This window comes from Aspergillus steynii, assembly GCF_002849105.1.
Source record: "Aspergillus steynii IBT 23096 chromosome Unknown P170scaffold_4, whole genome shotgun sequence".
In the NCBI taxonomy this organism is placed as follows: domain Eukaryota; kingdom Fungi; phylum Ascomycota; class Eurotiomycetes; order Eurotiales; family Aspergillaceae; genus Aspergillus; species Aspergillus steynii.
This window is the reverse complement of record NW_020194401.1, coordinates 3,225,077-3,240,160: the sequence shown is the minus strand read 5'-3', so window position 1 is coordinate 3,240,160 and position 15,084 is coordinate 3,225,077. Positions and strand designations below refer to the sequence as shown.

At 52.1% G+C, this 15,084-nt stretch overlaps 7 protein-coding genes across 7 annotated transcripts; 4 read left to right on the top strand and 3 right to left on the bottom strand.

Annotated features, from left to right (window-relative positions):
* Nucleotides 1–267: 267 nt before the first annotated feature.
* Nucleotides 268–2,306, top strand: P170DRAFT_384786 (nicotinate phosphoribosyltransferase). Its single transcript, XM_024845690.1, has 5 exons — nucleotides 268–496; nucleotides 555–638; nucleotides 700–1,319; nucleotides 1,369–1,804; nucleotides 1,859–2,306. The coding sequence occupies exons 1-5, from the start codon at nucleotides 385–387 to the stop codon at nucleotides 2,071–2,073; spliced, it is 1,467 nt and encodes a 488-aa protein (XP_024704930.1). The 5' UTR covers nucleotides 268–384; the 3' UTR covers nucleotides 2,074–2,306.
* Nucleotides 2,307–2,658: 352 nt separating this feature from the next.
* On the top strand, nucleotides 2,659–5,542 carry P170DRAFT_384784 (transcription factor domain-containing protein). Its single transcript, XM_024845689.1, has 2 exons — nucleotides 2,659–3,529; nucleotides 3,581–5,542. Exons 1-2 carry the CDS (start codon nucleotides 2,951–2,953, stop codon nucleotides 5,321–5,323), a joined length of 2,322 nt encoding a protein of 773 aa, XP_024704929.1. The 5' UTR covers nucleotides 2,659–2,950; the 3' UTR covers nucleotides 5,324–5,542.
* Nucleotides 5,543–5,664: 122 nt separating this feature from the next.
* Nucleotides 5,665–7,911, top strand: P170DRAFT_510151 (Zn(II)2Cys6 transcription factor; the record flags this gene model as incomplete). The annotated part of the gene is made up of 4 exons (XM_024854748.1): nucleotides 5,665–5,766; nucleotides 5,813–5,901; nucleotides 5,957–6,842; nucleotides 6,892–7,911. 4 exons carry the CDS (start codon nucleotides 5,665–5,667, stop codon nucleotides 7,909–7,911), a joined length of 2,097 nt encoding a protein of 698 aa, XP_024704928.1.
* A 1,317-nt stretch (nucleotides 7,912–9,228) lies between these two features.
* P170DRAFT_384780 (type 1 glutamine amidotransferase domain-containing protein) lies at nucleotides 9,229–10,200 on the top strand. Its single transcript, XM_024845688.1, has 3 exons — nucleotides 9,229–9,344; nucleotides 9,400–10,015; nucleotides 10,066–10,200. The coding sequence occupies exons 1-3, from the start codon at nucleotides 9,270–9,272 to the stop codon at nucleotides 10,071–10,073; spliced, it is 699 nt and encodes a 232-aa protein (XP_024704927.1). The 5' UTR covers nucleotides 9,229–9,269; the 3' UTR covers nucleotides 10,074–10,200.
* A 195-nt stretch (nucleotides 10,201–10,395) lies between these two features.
* P170DRAFT_356581 (DSD1 family PLP-dependent enzyme) lies at nucleotides 10,396–11,499 on the bottom strand (the record flags this gene model as incomplete). The annotated part of the gene is made up of 1 exon (XM_024844162.1): nucleotides 10,396–11,499. The coding sequence occupies one exon, from the start codon at nucleotides 11,497–11,499 to the stop codon at nucleotides 10,396–10,398; it is 1,104 nt and encodes a 367-aa protein (XP_024704926.1).
* A 725-nt stretch (nucleotides 11,500–12,224) lies between these two features.
* On the bottom strand, nucleotides 12,225–13,306 carry P170DRAFT_357822 (alcohol dehydrogenase; the record flags this gene model as incomplete). The annotated part of the gene is made up of 2 exons (XM_024844248.1): nucleotides 12,225–12,964; nucleotides 13,021–13,306. 2 exons carry the CDS (start codon nucleotides 13,304–13,306, stop codon nucleotides 12,225–12,227), a joined length of 1,026 nt encoding a protein of 341 aa, XP_024704925.1.
* Nucleotides 13,307–14,750: 1,444 nt separating this feature from the next.
* P170DRAFT_357165 (putative TOM core complex subunit Tom6) lies at nucleotides 14,751–14,999 on the bottom strand (the record flags this gene model as incomplete). Its single annotated transcript, XM_024844200.1, has 2 exons — nucleotides 14,751–14,804; nucleotides 14,877–14,999. 2 exons carry the CDS (start codon nucleotides 14,997–14,999, stop codon nucleotides 14,751–14,753), a joined length of 177 nt encoding a protein of 58 aa, XP_024704924.1.
* Nucleotides 15,000–15,084: the final 85 nt, after the last annotated feature.

The following is a 15,084-nucleotide window of genomic DNA, read 5'->3' as shown; positions in this document are numbered from 1 at the left end:
GATGTACGGCAGCCACATCCGTATGCGTCTGGTTGATCAGCCTGGGGTTGACTATTATCTTCGATGAGATGTTTGCCAATGAAAATAGAGACTAAGCTAAATATAATAGCTGCATTCCAATTCTTATCAATCTCCCCTGTTAATAGCATGACGTCGACTTGCCGATGACCCCAAGTGCAAACAGCACAAACAACCTAATCTTCTCCGAGATTCCCCTCATTCCTGAAGGTTTCCGGCCGGAGATTTCTCTATATTACATGCACATTGCGTCGTTTATTTCTGAAGGGGAGGTCTTCATACCCATTATTCGAACATCTCACTCTACCTAAATTACCTCCATTGGCATCCTATCTATCCCGTGAGCCTTCATACAGCACCGCGAAAATGAGTCAAAACGGCTCCCCTCCGCGTTCGGAGGGCATTTCCTCCCTCCTCGATACTGATTTATATAAATTGACGATGCAATGCGCTATCCTGAAGTACTTCCCTGATGTCTGTGAGTGCGCACTCTGTCAGCCTTCCTGTAATCGGGATACTAATGCGCGTATCTGCAGATGTCACATATGGCTTCACCAACCGGACCCCTCAGATGAAGTTGACGCGGGGTGCTTACAAATGGCTTCTGGCACAGATGGATAGTATGTGGACTTCTTGAGTCTGCTTAGAACACCGAAGGCTAACATTATTCCGTTTGGCCAGAGCTTGCAAACATCCGAGTCACAGACGACGAGATCGCGTTCCTTAAGAAACGATGTCCCTACTTCAACGACGCTTACTTGGGCTTCCTTACCACCTTCAGGCTCAAGCCATCCGAGCAGATTGAAATAAAATTCTCCCCCGTGAACGACACCGGCAGCAATGACGACATAGGTGACGTGGACTATATCATCAAAGGTCTCTGGCTTGACACCATCCTCTACGAAATCCCCCTCCTGGCGCTGACCAGCGAGGCGTACTTCATGTTCTCCGATAAGGACTGGGACTATGGCAGCCAGGTGGACAAGGCATACTGGAAGGGTCTGAAGCTCCTCGAGAATGGCTGTGTGTTTTCGGAGTTCGGGTCACGACGACGTCGCGACTATCATACCCAGGACTTGGTGATGACTGGACTGTCCCAGGCTGCTGAGGAAGCGAAGAGCAAGGGTTTTAGCGGCGTTTTCACGGGGACAAGTAACGTTCATTTCGCGATGAAGTACGATGTCAACCCCGTCGGCACGGTGGCCCATGAATGGTACATGACCATCGCCGCTATCACGGATGACTATCCGAATGCCAACGAGCTGGCCTTGCGGTACTGGCTCGGATGTTTCGGAGAAGGGGTATGTATGCGACAGCGAAACTTGCAAGCACTGGACTAACTCGATGTAGGTTCTTGGAATCGCATTGACCGACACCTTCGGCACGCCTGCATTCCTCGATGCTTTCCGGAAACCCATACCTGAATTCACCAGCGCCGGGGTTGGCGCAGTTACCACCGCAGCATCCGGTCCATCCACGACAAGTGCCTCAACAGTGCAAAGCGAAGCGAGCACCAAGCCCCCGATCGCTGCGCCTGCCTCTAACGATGGAACCCAGGATCAACCCACGACCTACGCTCAGGCATACACCGGCATTCGTCAAGACTCCGGCGACCCTACCTACTTCGTGAAACTGGCCCGGGAGTTCTACGACAGGGAAGGAATCAAAGACAAGAAAACGGTCGTTTTCTCGGACTCCCTCAATATCGAACTCTGTCTGGAATACAAGACCATCGCCGAGGAGGCCGGTTTCCAACCTGTCTTTGGAGTCGGCACCTTCTTTACCAGTAAGCCAATATCTCCCAAGCCTTTCTTTCTGACAGTCTCTAATCAAAAACCAGATGACTACACCAACACCGCCACCGGTGAGAAATCAAAGCCCCTCAACATCGTCATCAAGATCTCCACCGCCAACGGCCGCCCGGCTGTCAAACTAAGCGACAACATGGGCAAGAACACAGGAGACAAGGAGAAGGTGCAGTTTGTGAAGAAGCAACTCGGATACGTCGAGCAGGAATGGGAGCAGGGCGACGAGAGCAACCGATGGAGCAAGTGATTCCGGCATTTCAACAACAACAAGAACAACCAGAAAGAAACAAAAAGAAAGTTGAAAAGACAACTTAAACAAGCATTTGTCTTGTCTGTCTGTCTTGATGGCCAGTTTCATAGAGGGCCGGGAAGCGCAAGCAAGCGCGTGCTTATGCTTACTATCTATCGATCTATCCATTTGATACCATCTTTGCTATTTGCGCTATTTACTATATCAAATAGAGTGGGGGCATGCATGGCTTGAAATTAAGTTTATTTGATTTTTTGGCTCCAGGAAAAGCACCTCTCTTCTCTTATCTTTAACTTCAACCTACCATGAACCGACATCGATTGTCAAATCCAACGCTTGCAGCACTCCGAGCCACTCGAAAAGCAAAAAGCAGCGCCAGGTAGGCCTAAAAGAAAAAGAAAAAGTAACTTGATTGCCGCAAGAATCTTATTTAGTAGTTAGCTAATGTTGATAGGTTTTTTTTATAAACCGACGGAGTATATATTTGCTGCCCCAGGCACCCCTGCGTAATGCTCCGGACGGCCAGCGTCAATCGGCATTTCTTGTCATTCTCGCTCTTCCACGCCACCACCGCTCCGGACCCATGGCTCAGCTCAACCTTGGAACAAGCGAACTCCCGCGAATAACAGCCAGCCATGCCGAGACCAGCGACTAGTCCTACTAGTTATTATCAGTTTGGCGGGGAAGCCCGCAAAAACCCCACACGGCCAGAAACTCCCGAACACCGCCTTCTTTAGCGCCGGGGCGATTCGATCAACTTCACTCTGGCGGACTGGCGATCACAGTGAGGATTCCTGCTGACTCGTGATCTTTCATCATACACTTCCGGTCTCCGATCGATCTTGCCCTCAGATGCGCATAGACTGCCGTCAAGATGATGACCGCCAAGCGCAAGCTGCACAATGCAGACGCATATGAAGACGGGCGCGTGCCCAAAAGAACCAACAGTCTAGGCTACGATACTCATGCGCCTTGGTTACCGGATGCCCGGCCTCCGCGCGAATGGCGAACACTAGGGACTCGCGCGGTCCAGCCCTCTCTTCCGCTCGAGAATATGGTCTCCGCCGTCCGCGATCTCATCGACCCTGATTTCGATCCGCTTATCGCCATCCTCGATGACGAACCCCGTTTTCTAAAGCCACTTCCCACTCGGATAGCACCGGAAGATCTGGAGTTTCTGCGGTTTCGAGGCGCTCTCTCAACCCCGGAGAGTGGGCTGCGAAACGAACTACTGCGGTGTTATATCAAATGGGTCCACAGTTTTATGCCGGTGCTGAACCTGCAGGAGTTTTTACGATGTATCGCGCAGAATGACCCTAATGGAAACATCAGCCTTTTGCTATTCCAGGCAGTGATGTTTGTGGCGACGGCATTCGTGGATCTGAAGCATTTGCAAGCAGCTGGGTATGCCACGAGGAAGAGCGCTCGCAGTGCGTTCTATACGCGATTAAGGGTGAGTACAATTAAACACGGAACAGCTTCAGGCAGCTAACGGGTTTTCTAGCTGCTATACTCGTTGGATTGCGAGGAAGATCGGATCGTTATTCTTCAAACCCTTCTCTTGATGACCTATTGGACAGACCACGTGAACCACCCAAATCGAGACATCTGGGATTGGATCGGGGTTTGTAATACTCAAGCCCAGTCCATCGGGTTGAATCGAGACCCTAGTCCGGCTTCTCAGATGGATTTGAGGACCAAACGATTGAGGACCCGAATCTGGTGGTGCATGTTTGCTCGGGACCGGCTCATTGCGATGGGCTTGCGACGCCCAACACAAGTCAATGAAGGGACAAGCAATATACCCATGCTCAACCACGACGACTTTGACTATGAGCCCTTCCACCCGTCAGTTATTGAGCTGTTTCGTTGTCGTCAGCTCGAGGATGTCTCCCATCAGAGGCGCCTCGCGACTATGTTCATAGAGAAGACCAAGCTCTGCCAATGTATTGGCCGGGTGCTTTTCGCTCAGTACACAACCTCACAGTGTCTTTTCGGCATGACAAATCGGACTACTATCACTTTGATCCCAAGACAGGCGTCTGAATCCGAGCTGGCCCGATGCAGCCAACGTCTTGACACGTGGCTCAACTCCCTCCCCAAAGATGCACAGTTTATCCCGGCATCCAAGAACAACTTCCAGGATGGAGAGGATGTATTGCTTCTCCACGGGGCCATGGTCAGGATGCTATACCATGCCACAATCAGCGCTCTGCATCGACCATGGGCGCTCTTGTCCAATAAGGACCAGACCAGGTCTCGCGTCGAGCTGGCCGACAGGGCGCGCTCAAAGATGCAAGACGCTGCGATTGGAATCACACATATTATTCAGGGGCTGAATCAGCTGAACCTCACGCGATTCCTCCCTCAGTCTGGCGTGACGGTCATTATCCCAGCAGCTGTTGCGCATCTGGCAAACATCATGTCTGCCAATCCGGCCGTTCGCGAAGCCAGTCTCCACAATTTCCAGCGATGTGTTCAGGTTCTCCAGGGCCTGAAAGACATATACCCTGCCGCAGATATGGAAGTTGCCAACATCGAGGCTGCTGTTCGACTCCAATCAGATAGCACAAGCACCTTCCTGAAGATCATGCAATACAGCCACTCCACCCACCTCAACCAACAGCAGCCCGCAGAATCACCGTCGAGGAAATTCAGCACCGTCTCAACTGTACAGACATTATCTCCAACCGAAGACCAATGGGACTCCCCTCGCGAAGAGCGAGCCCAGCAGAACAGACAACAATACACCAACCCCGAACGAGCAAACTCTATACCGCAGGGCCAACACTCCAAGAAATACAGCACCGCATCCACAATCACAAACGGCTTCCTCTCCCCCGAAAAAGAGCAACCAGACTCCAAAACCCCCTCCAAAGACTTCAACGACCATTTCAACTCCGCCATTCCCCCCTCCCACTCTCCCTACGAAGAAAACCCATTCCTCCGCACAGACCTCTTCGACTTTGACATCGAACCCGACTTCTCCCTCCCCAGCCCCAACCCAAACTCGTCGAACCCCCCAGGGTTCGGCCTCGACTGGGCCCAGGACCTACTAGGCGAGCCCGACCCCGAGCCCGAACTGAACTTCAACTATCCCAGCTCGCCGATGGACGACCCCGGCCGGGACATGTTCTCGTTCTCGGACAAGCAGGACCCGCGCTCGCTGGGGCACGGCAATACGGATATCACGGGCGATCTGGACAAGGATCTGGGGTTGCTTAATTCGGGGGATGAGATGTTTTGATGGTTGTATAATCTGTTTCATTTGGCCCTTCTTTTAAGTACATATTTTGATTGCAAGCGTATAGCGTGTTTTGTATTAGGGATTTCAGTACATACGTCCTTGATTTTCTAGCCAGGGCGGCAGCTTTCCCTTTCTGTTTTCATGCCTACTTTCTACTGCTTTTTACTCACTGGGTAGATCTGAGTAGCCCTAAGAACTTCATTTCTATATAGCTGCGCGGAAACAAGATCTCGCGTTCCGACGTTGGGTTGGCAAGGTGGAGACAGTCCATGACGCTAGACTATGAGCCCGGCTTGTCTGTCTGCCCTCCCACTAGACAGTCTAGACAGTCCCTGGAGACGATGGACCCGAACATGGAAAATCGGCCTGCAGGTCAGAGGCCACGAAAAGTCCGGACGCGACTAAGCACCGCGTGCACACGGTGCCAGAAACGGAAAATCCGAGTACGCCTTCCACTGCCTTTCTATATTTCTGAACTGACAGCCACAGTGTGACGCCTTGTCGCCAGCCTGCAGCGCCTGTCAGCGAGCCGGCGTGCCGTGCATTGGCGCAGGGGCATCACGCGAGTGGCCTCCGAGGTACAGTCGTGTTGTATCCGCATCTCGAAGGACGCCAACTGACCATGTCCTGAAGTTACGTCGCCGATCTGGAGACTCGAATCAAATGGCTCGAATCCATCATTCAGGAGCACCTGCCGAACATCGACTTGACTGCTGGGCCAGGTCATTCGCCTGGCCAGCAAAGCCGCGAAACCAGAGATGTTCAATCTCCTAGCGAGGTAACCGATCAAATCGGACTGATCTCCATCACCCCGGGGACAGATCTGCGCTACCTGGGCCCGTCAAGTGGGCTGTTCTTCACCAAGTTCGTCTTGGCTGGGCTTGGAAAGCGACTCCATACCGATAAGACCACCCCAGATGTCAAAGCTGACGGATTAGCCGTCCCGTCAGACCTCTTGGTTCCTCAACCAAAAGAGCTGCCTTCCGATCCCAGCAATACCCGATGGCTCTCCCAGGCTTATTTCGACATTGTTCACCTGCAATTTCCGTTTTTACACGAAACGTCGCATGTGGAAACCATTGAAAAGGTCTACGCCGATCCCGAGGTCCCCGCGGTTCACGAGTTCCAGGTTTTAATGGTCATCGCGATAGGTGCATCCATCCTTTCGCGCCGAAAGAGGGTCATGTTATCGGCCGAGGGCTACTTCGCGTCGGCCATGAAGCTCGTGGATGGCGTCATGAAGACTTCCTCAGTGGGTGTTGCGCAATGCATCTTGCTTCTTCAGATGTATGCGCTCAACAACCCAACATCAGGGTTGAACCTCTGGACTCTTCATCACCACGGACTGGCACTGGCAATAGAGCTGGGGCTGCACCGAAATGTGCCGGCACGTAATTTCACGCCCCTCGAAAGGGAAGTCCGCCGCCGGATCTTTTGGTGCACCTATACAATTGATCGGCTCCTGAGCACCCTGATGGGACGACCGATGGGCGTGGTCGATGAGCAGTGCGATCTAAATGTAATCCATAGGGGTTTCCTCCGATTTCAAACAGAGCTGACTCATCTAGTACCCGTTGGACGTCGACGATGATCAGCTCAAGACGGAGCATCCGAAACCTCGTCAAAGCAACGAACCAGTTACCAACATGACCAGCGCCGTTCATCTCTTCAAGCTTGCCCGGTTCAATAGCGAGATCAAATGTGTCCTGTACTGCGTCGATCGACAATATCCCCCATACACACAGCCGGCTATCACCGACGCAGAGAGCTGGAAAGTCGACATCCTGTCCCGCTTGCGACAATGGCGAGAAGATATCCCGAGACATCCGGAAACAAGTACCTGGTACTACATGAATCGCTTGAGTGAAATCAAGTATCATGAACTGGTCATGCTGGTCCTCCGACCAAACCCTAGATTCCAGAACCCGGACAAGGCGTCCCTTCGAGAGTGCTTTGCTAGCGCCATGGCCTGCAGCGAGCTTTACCACCAGCTCTACAGCGCCAACTCCCTCCATTACGGGGGTATTAGTGTCCATTCCCTCTTTCTGTGCGTCATGGTCATGTTCTACTGTGTCTGGACCCCCCAGGGCATCGCCGAGGAAGCAGATCTTGACTCTCTGATGCGGGCATTGAAAGCTTCATCGGACGTCCTCAGCGCTATGGGCGAGTACTGGCCGGAGGCAAAGCGAAGTCGCGATGTCCTCGACCGTGTTTTAATGGCCACAATCCGGCGATTCACTCGCCACACGAGCAGAACACGAAGCAGCCCTACATCCTTAGACTCACGGAGTTCCATGGCCATCCCATCGCTTCTCCCCTCCGACCACCCTGCCGACGGTAGCTACGTAGACCTATCTTCACACAGTGCCCCGCCACTTCCGATGGAGGACGCGGGCGTGGATGATGATCTATTTGGGTTTCAATACGGAGGCCCAGAGAGCTCTTTCACGTCTGCAGACATACTCTCTCAATTCCTGGGCTCTGGCACAGACGTGACGATGGGCGATTCTTATGATTTCGAACAAATCGGGGACAGAGAGCTGGGGTGGTTTTGGGAGAGTCTGCGTGATTCCGAGCGTCCGTATTAGTTTCGCATCACTGGGTTAGAGCGTTAGAGCTGTTAAAGTCCCTCAATCTGACATATATCATAAGCCTGTATATTGAGCCAGAGTTTGGCTGATACAGATGGTATCTCCCTGGCCCGTCAGATGCATGGACATTGAAACTGTCTTCGATATATCTTCAACAGACATCTGCGACCTGCTGACGCCAATGGCTTTCTTTGCTGACCTACAAGGACAGATAATTGCTTTAGCTGGGCTGTTGTCAGCTGGCGGACTCCAAGGAACATGCGAATCTCGTAGACAGTATAATACGGTATCCATGATTGCGCACAATTCCGATGACTACTCAGTTCTTCATTTCAAGTGTATTTCTTGACTAATTACTTCTCTACCGGTGCGGAAACCTTCAGAGCAACGAATAACATATCACAGTTTCGGTCGGATTCTATAGCACGAAACCTCTCGGCGTACAGCGGCCGTCTACTTAGTCAACAGAAAAGAAGAAGATATCGTACAATCGAAGAATCCAGTCCATACGAAGAGAAGTAATTCCCTCCGCACAGCATTAGCACTAGGCGTACTTGGTGCCATCAGCCTCCAAGTATAGAGTCTTTGTGGATGATGGAACGGACAGGTAAGTGAACGACTGCTACGGCGGTGGTTGCTCTTATATATCTAATGATTTGTGCAGTCCAACCCATTCTGATGCCATGTAATCACTCTCTTCTTTTCGTCGCCTTCTGAATTTATAAGCAATCCCAATCTTGCTGGAACACGCCATGCCGAAGCCAGCGGGGGCAAATTAGGATATTCCATAGAAGGAGACTAGAAGGACGGTAACAATACAAGAGCCAGAGATACAAAAAACAGCGCAAGATCTAGTTTGATTACACATCCTGAAAGCTCCGCCAGTCGTTTACATAACGTGGTATAGAATCTCAAAGTGCATGCATACTCCTTGAACAGGTGTTAGTTCCCGTCAAGATAAACACAGTATATGAGGGCACGCATGTCATCACCATTCCTGGTTATCGGAGAACATGTCGAAAACCGTTGGTATTTTTGGAACAGCAGAGAAGGAATTCGTACAAATCAACTATTGGTAATCACTATGGACCTGGATTGCCAGGGACTGTTCACTCATTCTTTTCCGTTGCGAACGGAAGGTCCGTCCTGGAGACACGGATATCCCGCTCGACCCTTGACAAATCCTGGGAATAGACGGTGTTCATCGAATTTGTCATCGACTGCGTCGTGGAATCTTCTATTCGAGATTTCGAGATATAAAGTCTTGATGATGGCCAGCGGAATTGTTGTGTTCAACTTCATCCACTCTCAACCCCAAGCTTCTCGATAGCCCTTCTACTTGAAACCCCTCAACTATGGCGCCTAAGGTTCTATTTGTCCTGACCAGCTGTGGCGAGATGGACAATGGCAAACCCACTGGATGGTACTTGGTTAGTCTTCGTCTTGTCGCGCGCAGGAAACAGGATCACTGACTGATTTCGATAGCCGGAGTTTGCTCGACCCTACTACTGCCTGGTCGGTGACGATGAGGCCAACCCGAAGGCTGAAATCGTCGTGGCCTCTCCTGCCGGGGGCGTGGCGCCCATTGATCAAGGCTCCGTCGAGAACTTCCAGAGCGACCCCGTCTCGGTCAAGTTCTTTGACTCCAAGAAGACGCTGTGGGAGAACACGAAGCCCTTGAAGGATTTCCTCGGGAAGGCATCGGAATTCGACGCCATCTTTTACCCCGGCGGCCACGGACCCATGTTTGACCTCGTCAACGACCAGAACTCTCTCCGCTTAATCGAAGAGTTCTACAACGCGGGCAAACCCGTTGCCGCGGTCTGCCATGGCCCTATTGTGTTTGTCAATGCCACGGTGGACGGCAAGCCACTCCTTGAAGGCCGCAGGGCAACCGGATTCAGCAACGCGGAGGAAGATGCGGCTCGTCTGACTGAGGCCATGCCGGTCCTGCTCGAGGACGAGGTCCAGCGAGTCGGCGGTCACTACGTCAAGGCCGAGCAGCTCTGGAAGGAGATGGTGGTTGTGGATGGGCAGATTATCACCGGCCAGAATCCTGCATCTGCTCAAGGTGTCGGTGTTGCGTTGGCCACGGCTGTCGGTTAGTACGACCTCCGAATTCTGCTGCATGCGTACTGATTCATTGGGCAGGCTTATAGTGCAGTTGAGTGGCTGTAGATATCGGAGCGATTAAGACTAGTTGACTGAATCAGTTCTACGCGGCGTTGTGGAACAAGAGGACGTCGTGGTTTCACGATGGGAGAATGTTTTGGTGGTTTCTCTGTGTCTTAGCTTACTATTCTAGATATTCTCGGTGACTACAGCTGAGAACAGTGTTCTTCGATCTCCAATGAAGCCTGAATGCCAAAGCAGGAAGCTGTATACTTCGCTCAAGGACATCTGAGGTAGATCGGGTGCAAAGCTACCGAATCGGCCTTTCTTGACAGGACATAACGCTGGTCTGAGCTGATTCAGGGCCCGCTATTGAACTTTGCCCCTGGTGTCAACGGACCAGATTTCCTCAATGATTCCCTTTCGATGCGCATAGTAAAAGTCATGCAGGTTAATGGTTGGGTCAATATGGCTAGGAATCATCTCGACCCGGTCGCCAATCTCCAAGTTAGGCACACCATCTTCCCAGCTCAGCGAGCCGTGCTCGTCTCCCATGTTCTGGTGTTTATACCTGGGGTCCTTGCATTCGGCCAAGCCGCTGTCGGTCGTCAGGGACTTCAGGCCGGCGTCGATGGTCACTCGTCGGTCACCTTGCTTGCTGATGACTGTAGATAGTAGAGTCAAGCTGTTCGAATAGAAGGGTCCGACAGCGTTGCGGTAATCCGTATCCATGAAAATAAACGATCCGGGTTGCAGTTCGGTCACACCAGGCACCGTAGCACAGAACTCAGCAGTGCCGGTTCCCCCTGTGGTCACTACTTCGATATTGAAGTTCTCCTTTCGCAGCATCTCCGCAGTATCGACTAGGGTCTTCATAGACTGTAAACACCGGTCCTTGCGGTCATGGCGGTCGTGAAGGTGCTGCAGGTGACCCTCATACCCCTGGATCCCGATTAAGCGCATATAAGGGAGTGTAGCGAGATACTTGGCGAGGGTAAGAGCCGGGTTCCCAGCAGCAGCGCCTGTGCGTCCGAGTCCCACATCCAAGTCGATCAACACGGAGATGGGTTCCGACACGCCAGACTGGGCGAGCTCGTCATTAATCGCGGCAGCACCAGTCTCACAGTCCACCACAATCCTGATGTTCCTGTGCGTCTGAAACATCTCAACCAGCCTCTTCACTTTAGGCTTGCCAATGATCTCGCAAGTGATCAGGATATCGTCGAATCCCGCGGCGGCCACGATTTCCGCCTCAGACACCTTGGCAACGCAGCAACCTTTTGCTCCGGCGGCTTCCAGCTTGCGTGCAAGAATGACGCTTTTTGTTGTCTTCAGATGCGGCCGAATGTTGCAGTTTGTTGGCTGGAGGGTGTTGAACAGCTGCGTGATGTTGCCCTCCATTAGGTCGAGGTCAACGATCATAGACGGCGTGTCAAGGCTTTCGAGCCTGTCCCCGACGCTCGGAGAGTACATTGTCGGCTTAGGAGTCTCCGTTGATTAGATCGGGTAGAAGAATCAAGTTGGGGTTTAAGAAAGAGACAGCGACGTCTGGTTTATAAGGATGGCGACAAGACATCTTCCAACCGTCTCGTTGATAACCTCGAAATGGAATGTGGAGCAACCGTTGATAGGCACCGAGCGAGTTATCAACCGCTGCTGCATTCACAGTGGACCTTGGACAATGCAAGTCTCCGTTCAGGATCATCTAGTGGAGAAAGACGGGTTTTCCGTAGAGTTGACGGGGATAAACGGGCGGAATTCTCCCGTCTCGGAGCGGCCATCACATACAGCATCGGAGACGGAAGCCACCTATGCGAGGAGGTACTAGACAGAGAACTCCGGAGGGCATCGCTCTGTAAAGCTTAGTTATTTATCGTTTTTTCATACATATGGGAACTAACGTATGGAGAGTAAGAAGATGGACGAACATCCGGGTCGAGTCGAATGCTGGGCAGTAGATTCATGGGTGGTTAGGGCTGCTTCTTCGTGCCTTGGAGATATTTATTTTGCGGCAAAAGTACTGAAGTCTTAGTCTATATTTTCTTAAGTCTCGATTATCTTGATGATAACAGTCAGAATAACCTACGGAATAAACATAGCATACATAATGCACTACAGGGTTTTCTCGCAGAAAGCGCTGGACAACAGCTTAATTTGGTCTGTATAAATCTTAATTGAGCGAACTCATGTACTGCTTTCTAATCGAATACCAAAACACCGCGGAATCGAACCGAGCCTGATGTCATGTAGTCCACTGCCTTCAGAGCGTCCTGGAATGCGAACCGCTCGATCATGCACTTGATGCCAAACGTCTTGGCGAAGTCGATGGTATCCTCGGCATCCAAAGCGTTACCCGTGAGCCAGCCTTGAATGGCGGACGTCCCCATGATGAGGTCGTTCGTATTGAACTCCATGGAGCCCGACGGAGACAGGAGGAGCATCTTCCCAGATGGTTGCAGCGCCGCCGTCAGAGGGGTAACGGCCTTGCCGTGGGAAGCAGTGGCGAGAATGAGCGCTGCACCGCCCAGCCTCTGGAGCGACTTGACTGCATCCTCCGAACCGGTGTCGATGTACTCGTGGGCGCCGAGTTCCAGCGCCAGATCCTTCTTGGCCGCGCTGGAGCTGAGCACGGCAACCTTGTAGCCCATCTTCCGCGCGTACTGAATCGCCATGTGACCCAAACCACCGATCCCCTGAACAGCTACCAGGCTCCCCTGTTCGACGTGCATCTTCCGAATCGCATTGAAGACGGTCAGCCCGGCGCAGAGTAATGGCGCGGCCTCGGCAGGGTTCATGTCTTTGGGGACGGGAACCGCCGCCTCGGCGCGCAGCAGGACGTACTCGGCGTAGCCACCATCGCGGCTGGCTCCGTTGTATACAGCATTGCTGCATGCTTGGAAGAGCCCGCGGCGGCATGACCGGCAGACGTTATCGTGGCCTACACGGTCGTCAGCATGCCATTCACCCTAGGACATGGGGCAGATCTATGCTCACCTCCGAGCCATGCTCCACCAATGCGTTGGTCGAGACAAAATCCTTGGACTCCCTCACCAATGGCAACAACGTCGCCAATAATCTCATGGCCAGGAACGCGGGGGAAAAGGTCGTCGCCAAGTTCACCCTTCTGGACCGCAACGTCCGTGAAACAAACACCACATGCGCGAACCTGTACAAGAATTTCTCCCGCAGCAGGCAGCTTCAGCTCAACCTCTCGGAGCTCAAGTGGTGCGCCGACCGACGCGAGCACCCAGGCTTTGTATGTTTTTGGCAGGGCCGGCATTGTAGAGGTCAGGAAGTTTGGCTATGATAAGAATAGTAGGGCCTGCTTCATCGAGACTTGACGCACTCCCAATTTATAGCAATTGCTTTCGGGGGTCCGCAAGTATCGCGTTTCCACGGCGGCGAGCACCTCCTCCGAACATCCCGCTCGGTTTGGGGACTCTACTTCGTAGATTCTTCCAAAGCACTGCTCAACCTCAGTCAAATGGTATCCACTTCTGGTCCGCGGACGCCAGAGTCTGACACGGAACACCCGTCGGCACGGAGCACCCGTCAAAATACTATTAGTAACGGCCTCCTCGGTGCGCATTACATCACCCGACCATCCATCGAATCCCCTGGAACAGACGGAGTTGTCAACTCCATCCGTCACGACTTGTTGGCGGAGCTGATGGCGGAAGGTGCGAGAGTCCAGGCTGGTCGCCTAATCTTCCATTGATGGGGCTTTAGGCAGTGTCTGTAAGCATTGAACGGACATGTGATCAGCTCCTAGTGTCAACTTCTCCAGGGCGTATATTATTCGATACCTGCCTGGCTCATGGTCTTGTTATAGCTGTACTGAGTTGGCAGGTCCTCATTTTGCAGTCAGTAGAGCCTAGAATACCTGTCGAGTTCATTCTGGCGTGGTAGGTTGGTTGGCGATGACACCGACCGAGTCATATGGCAATATTTTGTCGGTTTCTAATAAGCAACTGACTTAGAGCTTTCAGAGCATACATCTGCTCAATCGTAAGTAAGAGTGACAAGTGGCGAGTACGAGACCGAAAGAAATATTCAAGGTATCTACCCAGAATATCCGGACCATGTGCAAGGACCGTATTCAGCATGGTTCTGTATGCCATTCAACAGGTCTGCTTCAGGATGTCCCAACGAATATGCAATCAAAATACCACGCTAGCCGAGCACATCATGCTGGCAATCGCCATAAGCGCCACTGAAGTACTCGACCATTGGATTGGGCATCTAGCGTACCCCAGCCGCCCTATTTCACAATCCTAACAAACAAGCAAAGCCGGGCTGTAAACTGTCTCGATAATTGTATCAGTCGAATTGGAATAGCGGCATGATGGACGACAGCTGTATTTGACTTCGGATATACGGGATCACGGTGTATAAAATCGTCCTATTGGAACCATCCGGACAGGCGAGATCATGAACGGCCGAAACACACAGCGGGGTCGCAGAGCGATGAGAACTCAGTTCATTGAAGCATAAGAATGCAATATTGTACACGTATCCATTAAATTCGAACCCAGAAATTGGTATCACAAGCCAATGTCGACCCTTCGTAATCGCCGACGAATCGCCTATCCTATACCGGAAACCCCGTATCACAGCGTCGAGAATGATTCACACTTGAATCGGGTATTGTTTTACATACTTCGCCCGTCAGTATGGTCGTTATGAGAAGCGCAACAAGGATCCTTGCAAGGGCAATCTTCGACTTACGGAGGGAGGAGGAGCTCGCCGAGGCTGCTGTGAAGGAAAGCGACACCGGCCTGTGCACGAAACAGTCAGTATTTCCAGCTAAACCCAGATAAACAGCGGATGGGGTGATGTCAAGAACTTACGCCGAAGACCAGGAGACTTCTGACGATGGTGGTGTTCTCGGGGTGAGTGATCTCATCGTAGGCGGTGCCGATGAAGCCCTTCTGGGGGCGGCCGGAAGAAAAGACGACTTGCTTGGGAGGCATGATGGGATAGTACGGTATGAGGAGAAGTTCCTGGAGTGAAAATGCGGTGGATGTGGTGGTTGAGAGAGTCTGCGGAGGAGATGGA